Source organism: Ovis canadensis, chromosome 16, assembly GCF_042477335.2.
Source record: "Ovis canadensis isolate MfBH-ARS-UI-01 breed Bighorn chromosome 16, ARS-UI_OviCan_v2, whole genome shotgun sequence".
Lineage (NCBI taxonomy): Eukaryota > Metazoa > Chordata > Mammalia > Artiodactyla > Bovidae > Ovis > Ovis canadensis.
Genome location: NC_091260.1, coordinates 36,855,220 through 36,868,460, shown reverse-complemented (window position 1 = coordinate 36,868,460; position 13,241 = coordinate 36,855,220). Strand labels below are relative to the sequence as shown.

The following is a 13,241-nucleotide window of genomic DNA, read 5'->3' as shown; positions in this document are numbered from 1 at the left end:
AAGTCTTTAGATAATAAGGAAAAATTTGGACACAATTTATATATTAATATAATAAAATCACATACTTCTAAAGAGTTTTTTGTAAACAGTTTATTCTTCTTTATTTTCACATTTTTAGATATGCCATTGCATTGGCACTAAGGGAAAAACAACGTGTAATATTTACTAGCCCAATTAAGGCCCTGAGTAACCAGAAATACCGTGAAATGTATGAAGAATTTCAAGATGTTGGTCTGATGACTGGAGATGTTACTATTAATCCTACAGCATCCTGTCTTGTTATGACCACAGAGGTAATTTATATGATGTCTCATCTAATTTTTCCTTTTTAACTTAATTAATGTGATTCATCAGTTAAAACAGCTAATGTTTTATTACTTGCTCTATGCAGATAAAAGGGCAATACTTTTTGAGTAGATTTACTTGAACGGGGTAGTAGAGTTTATCTTAAATTGTTTCAATTTAGTTGTAAATTTCCATTATTTCTGTCATCATATAATAAAGTTGCATAAAGTATTTTTAAAGGATATTGTCAGTGACATGATAATAGTTTGATGGTTTTATATAGTTTCAATGATTGGAGTACGTACCTTTGAATAAGTTGTGACACCTTCTTTATGATTTTTTTTTTCTTTTGCATCTGAGTGTTGATGCAAACAGATAAATAACTTTTTAAAAAATGCCCAGTTATGTTTAGCTTCTTCCCATAATCACAGTCAAGTTTTGCATGTACTTATAGCATCTTATATTTTGGACACTTAGCTGTCTTTATTAAGTACTTTTCTACATGCTTGAATTATATCCTTGCATTCTGCAAAGACATATTATACTAGAGAGCATAAATTAACAGTTGCTAGGAAGTATTCATGTTGTTAAGATGAGGTAGAAAAAATTGGTAGGAGTATGAGATTCGTTGTGTTAGACAGAAGATGATTTTAAGTTACTTTCGTTTCCTAGCAGGTGTAGGTCTTGAGTGAAGTGTTTTACATATAAGGAAATAGCTTCATATTCAAAGTATATGGAAATGGAGTTGATAATAATTCTCTCCATGGATTATATATGATTACTAACTTGAGAAATAATTTATTTTGGATTTAGCAAAGGAGTATTATATACTTAAGACATGTCACTGTCTAAAATTATTTTAATGTTTCTATTAAAAAAGAATATACAAAATTTCTTGTTAGGAGAGTTTTTGGTATGTCAGAATCCTGCTAAATCTTCTACTTCTTCTTTAGATTTTGAGAAGTATGCTGTACAGAGGTTCTGAAGTTATGCGAGAAGTTGCTTGGGTCATATTTGATGAAATTCATTACATGAGAGATTCAGGTATATTTTGTAGTGTTACTGAGATGTGTGCCATGTTATTTAAGAATGAAATTAGGAATTTTGAACAAGTTGTCTTACTTTCTTGTGGGTAGAGTTGTAGTAAGCTAAATTGTGGATAACATGATATAGTTTTTATGGTTGGACCTCATTCAGTTACAGCTTCTTGAATAGTAACAACTTCTGGGTGAGAAACTGCAACTTCAGATTTTAAAATGAAATTAAAATTAGTTTGCTTTTAATAGAGAGTTCTCTAATATATCTAATATTAAAGAATTTCCCAAACTGCTGGCCTACAGAGTTAACTTTCTTGATTTTTATCAATTTATTTTAGTTTTTTTAAAAAACTAAGGCATGCATGTTTATGATTTTAAAAATGAGAATTATGAGATAAAAATGAACAACAACAAAAAAAGTGTCTTTACGTGAACTACTGCACTACTATAATGGAAAAGTAAGTGTATGTGGGATTTAGGTAGAACGTGGCAGAAATTAACATATTTAAAAGTTAAATGTTTAATATGTACACACTTGAAGCTTAGTTTTTATTTGGCTAAAGCACTGAGTTAACCTATATTTATAGGAAAAATAATACAATTTAAGAAATCATTTACCCTTTGTAAACATTTTACTCTTATTAAATTCAAGATTAAATTATAAACAGTTATTTTTGTTTTAAATTATGAATCTTTTATTGATTTGTTCATTTGGAAGAAAATTCTCAAATGGATTTTCCTGTTTGTTTTCTACATTTTAATAAAACTGACTTATAGTTTTGTTGTTTATCAGATCCTTCTTTCATCTCTAGTCAGATCCTTCTTTCATCTTTAGAGATCATAAGGGTAATTTAGATGAAAGACACTGTGGTATAGTAATAGTGTTTCTTTGAAATCTGTTTCTGTGACCTTCTGTAAGCCAATAACTTCTGCTTCTTTAAGTGAGATGGAAATACTCTTTCCATTGTCCTGGGACTCTTGTTGTACTGAACAGGATTCAATTTGGACCTGCTTATTTTGCAGGCCGTTATTTCAGAGTACATTGTGTTTATGGTGGTCTAGTCTACTAACTTTCTGCTAGATGCAATTCATGGTTAGAAAGTAGTTTACAGTAAGGATCTGTGGCTAAAAATATCTTTGTGTAAAGTGATCTGCATTTCTGATAATTGAGCATGAGAGAAAATGATAAAGGGACATTGAATTCCAAGGTATATTTGTATTTTTCAGAGCGTGGTGTCGTATGGGAAGAAACTATTATTTTGCTTCCTGATAACGTTCACTATGTCTTTCTCTCGGCTACTATTCCAAATGCCCGACAGTTTGCTGAGTGGATTTGCCACTTACATAAACAGGTATTTTCTTTCTCTTTTTTGATGTTTTCAATATTTAAATATTACAAGTTTGCCTTTCTATATCCTATACTTTGTTCCTAATGCTACCTAGAATAAATAAGACATTTTAATGTAAAACTACTTTTCAAAGCAAGCAAGCTTATCAAAATCAACTAAATTTTTTTATACGTTTGAATTTCTGAATCCAACTCAAACCCAGTACATCAAAATCTCTGAGAGTAGGATCTTGGGTCATGAAATTTTTAACTTTTAGGAGCTCCCGGAGTGATCCTGATGATTTGCCAGGTTTGTAAACTACTGCATCTACTCATACAGGGAGCCACGAGTACCTAGTGGAAAATTTCCTCTAAGGCCTTGGTACCAGAAAAAAAGCTGGACATCTCTTGAGAGTGTGGGCGTCCCTTGTGGCTCAGCTGGTAAAGAATCTGCCTGCAATGCAGGAGACCTGGGTTTGATCCCTGGGTTGGGAAGATCCCCTGGAGAAGGGAAAGGCTACCCACTATAGTCTTCTGGCCTGGAGAATTCCACGGACTATATATATAGTCTATGGGGTCACAAAGAATGGACAGGACTGAGCAACTTTGACTTCACTTCTTGAGAGTGTGGTTTGATTTTTCTCATGTAAGCGTGGACTTTTTATTGACTGCATTTCCTTTTTGCTTTTCTAGTCCAATTTTAGGAGCATTAAAGGACCTTATAACAAGCATTTTTCTTTATTTTATTTTTCTGCCCTTATTTTTCCTTTATACCAGAAGGTTCACAAATTTACTTTTATCCATTTATTAACTCTCTAGTGGTATTTTTGTAACACCCATGTTGCTCCTGTAGGATAGAATCTCAGTGAATCTTCTGGAAGAGATCAACCTACTGTTTTGTTTTAGTAAAGCTGTAAAAAGTCTCTGGGGTCAAGAAGTCCCATTTTACCTCAGTGCATTCTTTGTTGCCATACTGCTGCTGCTAAGTCACATCAGTCATGTCCGATGCTATGCAACTCCATAGATGGCAGCCCAACAGGCTCCTCCGTCCCTGGGAATAGAAGTCTTCCTTAATTACGGCATCATAGGTCTGAAGTATGAAATCATTATGGAAACTCCAATCTTGTATTTGTCCTTGATTTTAATTTCCTTTGTTTTTACAGCCTTGTCATGTAATTTACACAGATTATCGGCCTACTCCATTACAGCACTATATTTTTCCAGCCGGGGGAGATGGCCTGCACCTTGTGGTTGATGAAAATGTAAGGGAGTAATTATTCTTATATCTTGAATATCACATAACTGCTTATACCCACTTTTCTTTAAACTAGGGAAGTAGAGCAGAGGTCTGTTTTTTTTTCTTTCTAGTTTTATAGTCCAAAGTTATTATTGATTTTCTTTGTATATGTATTTTTATTTCAAAAATTATATTTAAAACTCATTTTTTTTTAATGCATGAGTTAGATTCCCCTCCTTTTCCAGTATTTTTAAATGTCTTGAAAATAAGGGGGTCTGTACATGTTTCAGATATCTTATAGTTTTGCTTTTTCTAGTTTTATTATTAAATTATTTATTATTTGAAGAAGCTTTGTTTTGAGGTAAAAAAAAGTTTGGATTATGATTAAGTATTACTGAAGTTATATAGAAAAATATTTGTGATGCTAGGGTGACTTCAGAGAAGATAATTTTAATACTGCAATGCAAGTACTTCGAGATGCTGGTGATTTGGCAAAAGGAGATCAGAAGGGGCGAAAAGGAGGAACAAAAGGTAACTTGGAACTTTGTTTTTGAAAATTTTACATGAAAATTGTATTTTCAAATTACATAAAAAAAAAAAAAAGACGTTTTCCCCCCTCTGGAAGCTATATAGATGTCTAGATAGTACGTGATAAAACTGAGTAAAAATTTATGTCTTTTTTCTATGTGACATTTGTTGAGAGATAGTTCATTTTACAATTGACTTGTTAAAATATGCAATTCAGTGGTTATTAGTACAGTCACAGAATTATGCAGCTGTCATCACAGTCAACATTTTTTATTGAAGTACAATTCACATACTATTGAAGTCACCATATTTTAAGGGTGCAATTAAGTAGGTTTTAGTATAGTCACAAAATTGTACAACTACTTTGTAATCTAGAACATTTTCATTAACTCAGAAAGAAACCCTATACCCATTCATGGTCATTCTTTATTTTCTCCCAATCTCTTATCTACCCCTCACCCTTGAGTAATCACTAATCTAGTTTCTATTTCTGTTTTCCTTTTGTAGACATTTCATATAAGTGGAATCATGATATATGTGGTCTTTTGCATCTGACTTCGTTCAGTTAGCTTTTTTTTTATCAAGTTTATCCATGTTCAGCATATATCAATACATCATTCCTTTCTATTGTCAAGAAATATCCATTTTATGATTTTATGACAAATATCTATTCAAATTTTTGGTGCATTCAAAAATTAGATTTTCTTTTTGTTCTTGAATAGTAAGGATTTTTTATATATTCTGGATACTAGACCTTTATCGGATATCTGATTTGTAAATATTTTCTCCCATTCTGTAAGTTAAAGGTATCTTTATTGCTGGTGTCTGTTGAAGTACAAAAGTTTTAAATTTTGATGAAATATAGTTATCTGATTTGTTTTCTTTTGTTGCTTGTGCTTTTGCTATCATATCTTAAGAATGCTTTGCCTTACCCAACATCATGAAGATTTACGCCTACATATATATGAGTTTTGTAGTTTTACAATGAAGTCTGTGGTCCATTTTGAGTTAATTTTTCATCATAGTTTATGTACTTTTTTTTGCAGGTCCATCAAACGTATTCAAGATTGTGAAGATGATTATGGAAAGAAATTTTCAACCTGTAATTATTTTCAGTTTTAGTAAGAAAGATTGTGAAGCTTACGCACTTCAGATGACCAAATTAGATTTCAACACAGGTACTGTATAATTTCAGTATTGCTTTAATGCCATGTGGAAGTGAATGTAAATATATTTCTGGTAAGACAGCAATTGTGTATTGCTAAGATTTGCAGCTCACCGTACAGTTAGAGCAGTAATTCTATCACATTTATAAAAGCTTTAAGGCTCGATTTACCATTTCTTTTCCTTCTTTTATCGGAAGATAAGTATATATATAAAATATTTGTTCTACATGAAATCCAAAGAACCCTACTAAGAAGTATTAGACTCATACCTTCTTATACTTTATTGCCATAGCTCTTTGGTTACTGTGGTTTTCTATCTGATTACTTAAGATTAGTCTCTTGGTCAGATTATCGTCTGTTAGGTTTCATTCTTCTGGAAATCCAAACCAGGAAGACCTGCCCCTGTACCTAACTGTGGCATAATTTTTGAAAAAAGTAGAAAAACTTTTAGCAAATCAACTTATTATTCCCACATATTAACTGTAAGTGTAACTACTTAAAAGTCACCCAGCTAGAAAGTAGTATATCCTAGGCAAAAATTGCTGCATGCTGAATACCAACCCAGTTGTCATTTACTTTAGCCTTTTACATATCTAATCCTATACAGTGAGAAGTAAATAATATTTTCAGTCATCCAAAATCAGATTTTAGTTTTCTTGTTTTCTCTATCAAGGCATAGAATTAATCCCATGTATTTTTGAAAATTGGCTGCGCTGGATCTTCTTCCCTGCACATGGACTTTTCTCTAGTTGTAGTGAGCAGGGGCTACTCTGTAGTTGGAGTGTGCAGGCTTCTCACTGCAGTTGCTCCTCTTGCTGTGGGTCACGGGCTCTAGGCATTCCAGCTTCAGTAGACGTGGCGCACAGGCTTAGTTGCTCCATAGCACATTGGCTCTGAGTTCACTGGGTGGATTCTTAAGCACTGGACCACTAGGGAAGTCCCAATCCCATGCATTTTAAAGCTAATTTTTACTTATCCATGGGTAAAAATAACATGGCAGATAACCCATATGCCCACCTAAAGCCAATATTGTTTTTCTTTTTTACTGAGTCAGTTGCTCTACTTAGAAATATTTTATCACTGCCAGTGCTGCATGTGCTTAATGTTGCAGGGTTTTGTATTGATTAAGTCAACAAGTGTTTTTTGGCTATTAACTTAATAGGCACTGTAAAGAAGGCAGTATAAATGGTTAAGAGTATAGGCTTTGAAATTGTTGATCTAACAGTTAATGCCAATGCTCATTATTTGCTGTATGTCTCACTTTCCTCAATAGTGAGTAATAATAATCCCCATATCCTGCAATTTTTTCACTTAAATATTGCATGTATATAGCTATTGTAGTTATTGTTACTGCTTTTATAAAAAAGCACTTTTATTCATGGGCTAGCTGCTAGATCTGTTTTCAAAGGCAGTGAATTATATTTAATTATGTGGTAAATTTGATATGCTTTCCCTTCTGTCTTAAATCCTGAGTCATTACTTTTACTCTTCATGAATCTGTTCTTTGCAGTGTGAAATTTGGTATCACCAACTCACTTAGATATTTATATACCCTTGAATTTTCTCTCCTAGATGAGGAAAAGAAGATGGTTGAAGAAGTTTTTAGTAATGCAATTGACTGCTTGTCTGATGAAGACAAAAAGCTCCCTCAGGTGTGTTTAATGTCATTAAGTAGAGTGTGGATATTAACAGATAGTATATATTCACTTTGTAGTTCATGGTTTTGTTACTATGTTATATATTGCACTATTTGCACACTGCAGTAAATATGTTGCATTGTGCACTGAAATGAGACCTTAATTTTTGTTTTGAACTTCTAAGAAGGTGACAGAAGGAAAGATTTGCTGCCTTGAAGGAACTTTTCTCTGAAAGCTAGCATAATCTGGAAATTACTGCTTCTGTTCCTAATACTGCAAAATTTTTAAATGCTAATTTTAAGTCAGTCAGTTTCTTAATTCATAAGGGTAGCAGATACAATAAAGTACACCTAATGAAAATCATGTTTAGTGAACAACTTAATTTCTGCTTTTCTTTAGTTAATTAAAGTGGTTTTTTCTTTTGGCTTCCCTGGTGGCTCATACAGTAAGGAGTCTGCCTGCAGTGCGGGAGACCCGGGTTCAGTCCCTGAGTCGGGAAGGTCCCCTAGAGAAGGAAATGGCACCCCACTCCAGTATCCTTGCCTGGAAAATCCCATGGACAGAAGAGCCTGGCAGGCTACAGTCCATGGGGTCCCAAAGAGTCGGAGACGACTGAGCAACTTCACTTTCACTTTTCTTTTGCCTGTAAGAGTTGTTTTAGGAGTTCAATACTCATGCCTCATTGCCACTCCAAGGCTGCTGATTTAATTATCTGGTGTGCCCTGATAATTAGATTCTTTCAGAAACTCTTGTTCTAATGTGCATCCAATCCTGAGAACTAATTTTTTAGTCCAACCTAATACTGTGTGAAAGTTTTATTTTGTGAAAAGAAAAATTGGAAGGTCATACTCTGCCTACAAATAATTGCTTTGATTTGTGTGGTCTTTACAATAGGACTGCACTGCATGTTTCTTGGTATTTAAACTGTGATTTAAAAAATAAATAAATAAATAAATAAATAAACTGTGATTTTTCTTTCCAGCTGAGTTAACAGTATCTAAGGGCTGAGCCATGTCTTTATATATCCTTGTCATTCTAGCACACTTCTTTTTTTGGTGTTATTTTGAGAGAAGAGCTCCTTTGGATTTATTATTAGTTAGAAACGTAGAATATTGATGGCAGAGACCTCTGTGAAGTGTGTTGTCTGTTTCCTTGGAGAAGGACTACACGACGAGTAATGCCTTTGTGGAGTGGCCAACAGTCCTTGTCTAAAAAGGGCTTGGGTATCTTGGGGCATATGTGTGTGCCCATCTCAGCCTTCACTGATGAGTCGTGCTGGCCCATGAAGTCTGTGCTAATAAAAAAATTTAATGGCATTTATTAGTGTTAATGAGATGGACCTCTAGAGAAATTTATTTAAGATGAAGTACAGGTGCTAGTAGTAAAGAGCCTGCCTGCCAATGCAGGAGACATAAGACACATGGGTTTGATCCCTGGGTTGGGAAGATCCCCCTGGAGGAGAGCATGGCAACCCACTCAAGTATTCTTGCCTAGGAAATCCCATGGACAGAGAAGCCTGGTGGACTACAGTCCACGGGGTTGTGAAAGAGTTGGACACGACTTCACGACTAACAACCAAATATTTATATTAAATATGCTTTATAGTTAGTTATTCCCTTTTGGTTTGAGTTGGCCAGTATTTTTTGTTTATTTTGCACAGATACACACTTTGCCATTTAATAACCATTAATTTTTTAGGAGGAGATGAAGTGATGCTAGAAAATTTGAGTGAGGAAGCAAAGCATTTATAAAGTTTATTTAAAACTTGTTTATATTAAAGCTATGGCAGAATTACATTGTGTTTTGTATTTAATAATCTGGGAATATGGGTTTGTTTTTTGCTTTTTTCTGAAAAAGTTGTATAATGTTTCCTTTAACAGGATTCTTTCTTGATTACTTACTTTCCTTTGCTTGGTTAGTTTCACATTTGAAAAGTTCTTTTCCTCACATTTTTAAAAAAATATAATTTAATCCAATTGTAGGTTGAAAATGTACTTCCTCTCTTGAAACGGGGGATTGGTATTCACCATGGTGGTTTACTGCCTATTTTGAAAGAAACTATAGAAATTCTCTTTTCTGAAGGATTAATAAAGGTATGATTTTATTTTTACTTATTATGCCCTAAAATTGTGATTTGTGGGCAGTTTGAAAATTATCAAGAACACTGTTCATAAGCAACTTTGTTTCTGTTATTGTTTTGTTTTTGAGTAAGTTGAGTGGAATGACTTGGGTGATGAACTTGATTTTTGTGTGCAGTATTATGCTTCATAAATTTGGGACTATATGTGGAAATCATTTGTTTCATTTTCTAGTCTATTGATTTGGCTGCACTGGATCTTAGTTGCCACACGAGGGATCTTTGGCTGTGGCATGTAGGGTCTTTTAGTTGCAGCAGGTGAACTCTTGGTTGTGGCATGTTGGATCTAGAGTCTTAGCCACTGTACCTACTACCAGAGAAGTCCCTGTTTTCCTAGTCTTAAAGTAAGAAGTGGTATCATTACTGAATACAGTGTAGAATTTTCCAGGTGTTGTTTAATTATCACACCTAGAGTTGATTTTGTAAGTGAACTCCTTTATACAGATTAAAAGGACTAGTTTAGAGAAAAAACAAGGAGAATTGCCAGTTAGACTTGTGAAAGAGCTATTTAGGATGTTCTCATTTCAATTGAAAAGAGTCTAACTTAATTTTTAATAGTATGTCAATACCTGTACCCAGTAGCAGACTATTGAAAATGGAAAACAACTCTAAAATGTTGTCATAAACCTTTATATGACTCAAATTATTTTATGTTTAAAACTCAAATTAGAGATTTGTCATGAGAACTTTAGTACTAAATAGGATATTTAAAAGAAATTTACTCACCCTAAAAAGATCATACTTGAAGTATTTTAGATAAAGAATTGGTCACTGTTTATACCTGGGACCTGGTAAGGCCCTGTTGATGTTCTTACATAGATTGTATATTTTGTTTAGGTCCATTTTAAGGAATCTTTCAAGTATAGTGTAGAAGTCAAATTGAGTAACTGTACATAAAGTAAAACATTAAAGACCCCCATTGCCCTTCACTTCCCATAAATATCTACTAGGATACATACAAATAATACTTGATTTAATTTTTATTCAAAAGTGATTATGTTACCTATATTACTCAATTTTGTCATATGCATTGCTCTTCATTCATTTTAACAATTGGATAGTATTCTGTTGAGTTGATGACATAGTTTTTTTTTAATCTTGTTAGCTATTGATGACAATTTAGATTATTTAGTAGTACTTCAGTGACTTAATTTGTACACATACCTTAATTTCTATACATACCTTTATGTGCTTTTTGTTGGTAAAGTCTTAAATGTGAACTGAAAGTGCTGCCGATTTTGAAAGGTGTCTCTGAAACCACTGAATCATCAAGGAAGAAGCCAGGAAATCTTAATATGTTTATAAAAATACTCTACAGCCTAATAATGCCTTGCCCATTAGACCAGTAATAGTCTTTTCAAGTTACCACCTCTGGAATTAAAGAAAGACTGTTTTCCCTGAATTAAAAACTTGGGGGGGGTGTAAGGTGCATTAAATATAATATAAATTTATAATAGTATATATAATTATATGTAAATTTAATAATTTGAGTATAAAATACTAAAATAAACCTGGAGTAGCTTGTCTTATTTTTGTAGCGTTTTATTAGCAACTAATGGAGAAGGAAACGGCAACCCACTCCAATATTCTTGCCTGGAGAATTTCATGGACAGAGGAGCCTGGCGGCCTACAGTCCGTGGGGTTGCAAAAAGTCGGACACAACTGAGAAACTAACACACACACACACAAGCAACTGATTTTAAAAAGTAATGATTTATTTATATTTGAATATGAGACTAGTTTTTCAGTTTAAAATATGTATTTAATTGTGTAATTATTCATTCATTTAGGCCTTATTTGCCACTGAGACTTTTGCTATGGGGATTAACATGCCAGCTAGAACTGTTTTATTTACAAACGCCCGAAAATTTGATGGGAAGGATTTCCGATGGGTAAGTAAAATAATTTCATATATTGAAGTAACTTGAAGCTTCAATTGTTAATCACCTAAGATGATTTTGGCTCACATAATCTTTGAGATTTTCAGTTCTAAATACTTGTATGTGAGCTAATAATTCATTAAGTTTTCAAATTCATTCTATCACTGTTTTTTAGTCAAAGATTACTTTTGGTGGAAGAGTTTGGTGATAAGTGTACAAATGAGCCATGACTGTTGTAATGCATTTTAAATATATCTAGAATTTTTATTTCTTAGAGTTTGTTATTTAAAACACCTCTGCTATAGTGGATACAATTGTGGTTCACTGTTTTACTCTTCAAATTTAAAATGAAGATTTTTAATAGGTTTGCACATATGTCTTTTCTAAAGCAAAAGTCGGGATCATGAGTGAAATGGTGAATTGGAGTAAAAATAAATTCTTAATCCAGAGGCAAGTAACCCCTTCTTACTAAACTTAAACTATGGGTCTAGAACTATGGTAAGTGCTGAGGATGTTAAATTTAATGCAAAACCAAACCAGTTTCTACTGTGAAGTGACTTAGTGCAGGTGGAAGTTATTTTATGGACCCTGAGAAGTACGTACAGAAAGAATAAAACAAAAAAAGTCACTTATATATAAGGGGTCAGGAAAGACTTCATAAAGAAGGCAATCCTAAAACTGAGCGACAAACAGCAGATGGGTATTTACCAGGCAGTCAGTGGAGCATCACAAGAGTGAAAAGAAGGTGGAGGAAGAGAGATTTCTAGTTTTAAGTATTTAGTGCAAACCAAAAATTCATATAATGTGGCATTTGGAGCAAATTATTAGCTGTTTCTTTAGTTCTTAATGATTTTTTTCTGCTTAAAGAAATATCTGGCAGTAGTTACTAATCACCAATACACTGAAAAATCTCATGGTAGAATTCTAAAGGCAAAGCATTTTTCTTGATTTGTTTTGAAGTGTGTTGGATCCTAAACAAAAGAGAAATGTAAGTATACAGAGTCAGTACCATTTCTTTTTAGAAATTTTTACATAGCGTTCAAAAGCTTTACGTAACTTATGACTTTTTAAATTGAAAGAAGACTGATTCATGTAGAATACAATTTTTAATGGTAAAGTGGACAAAGTCTTCCATGTTTTATATTTTAAGTTACTATACATTTTTAAATTCTTCATAATTTATCGGTTTAAAAATAGTTCTTTGAATACAATTAATGCTACAAGAAAATGAATAAGTCTTTTGTTACTATACATACTCCTTGGCCTCCAGTGGACCCCAGAGAAAGGATATAGAGTCATGAGGGTAGTTGAATTTTAAAAAGGGACTTTTTCTTGATGGTTCAGGAACATAATTATGAAATCTAAAGAGCACAATTTTAGATTATGTCAAAATGTAATGCCCTTGAGCCCTGTTGAGATTTATCAGACTGCCATTTTGAAATGTTCTTTTCTAATCTTTAAGGTTGGTCTCAGGTTGTTAGGTTTGTTTTTAATGCTATCAGTAATATGCCTTCTAGTAGCATAATAGTTCATAACCCTTCCTGAGCCAGACATTTTTTGAAAGTCTGGAAATGCTGAACCCTTTCCGCAGGAGAAGAGTATGTGCGCTTACAGATAAAACTTTGCCCAGTGTTCAGTTGGTTCACTTTTACCCTGAAAGACTGTGTGTGGGAGACTTACTAACCTTTCTACTTTAGGTAGTTCTTAGTGATGAATGGACTCTTCTGGATGCCAAGGATATACACTGAGAAAGTAGAAATTGTGCTTTATGTGTGTGTTAATTTTTATATTAATCCCGTTTGGAAATTAAGAAAATTTATGATCAAGTCAGAATTGATATTTAGTAGATTTGAGGTCATTGTTTGCTTTCTTAAACTTTCCTGTTTTCCAGAATATCTAGCTTAAAGATATTTTTTGTACAAGTTAATTAGCCAGTATTTCCTTATAGCCATTTGATCATTACAGAGCTAAAATTTTGCAACATTATTCTTAAGTGTTGCTTTTTTG

The 13,241-nt window shown here is 33.2% G+C and overlaps 1 protein-coding gene across 1 annotated transcript in view; it reads left to right on the top strand.

The window, feature by feature from the left end:
- Positions 1 to 13,241, top strand: part of MTREX (Mtr4 exosome RNA helicase) — a 95,018-nt gene that overhangs the window by 27,408 nt on the left and 54,369 nt on the right. Inside the window, exons 6-14 of the mRNA XM_069556525.1 lie at positions 119 to 293; positions 1,239 to 1,329; positions 2,550 to 2,674; positions 3,813 to 3,911; positions 4,315 to 4,417; positions 5,461 to 5,592; positions 7,153 to 7,232; positions 9,200 to 9,310; positions 11,145 to 11,246. Of these exons, the coding sequence (XP_069412626.1) occupies positions 119 to 293; positions 1,239 to 1,329; positions 2,550 to 2,674; positions 3,813 to 3,911; positions 4,315 to 4,417; positions 5,461 to 5,592; positions 7,153 to 7,232; positions 9,200 to 9,310; positions 11,145 to 11,246 (1,018 nt within the window). The remainder of the gene's footprint in view (positions 1 to 118; positions 294 to 1,238; positions 1,330 to 2,549; positions 2,675 to 3,812; positions 3,912 to 4,314; positions 4,418 to 5,460; positions 5,593 to 7,152; positions 7,233 to 9,199; positions 9,311 to 11,144; positions 11,247 to 13,241) is intronic.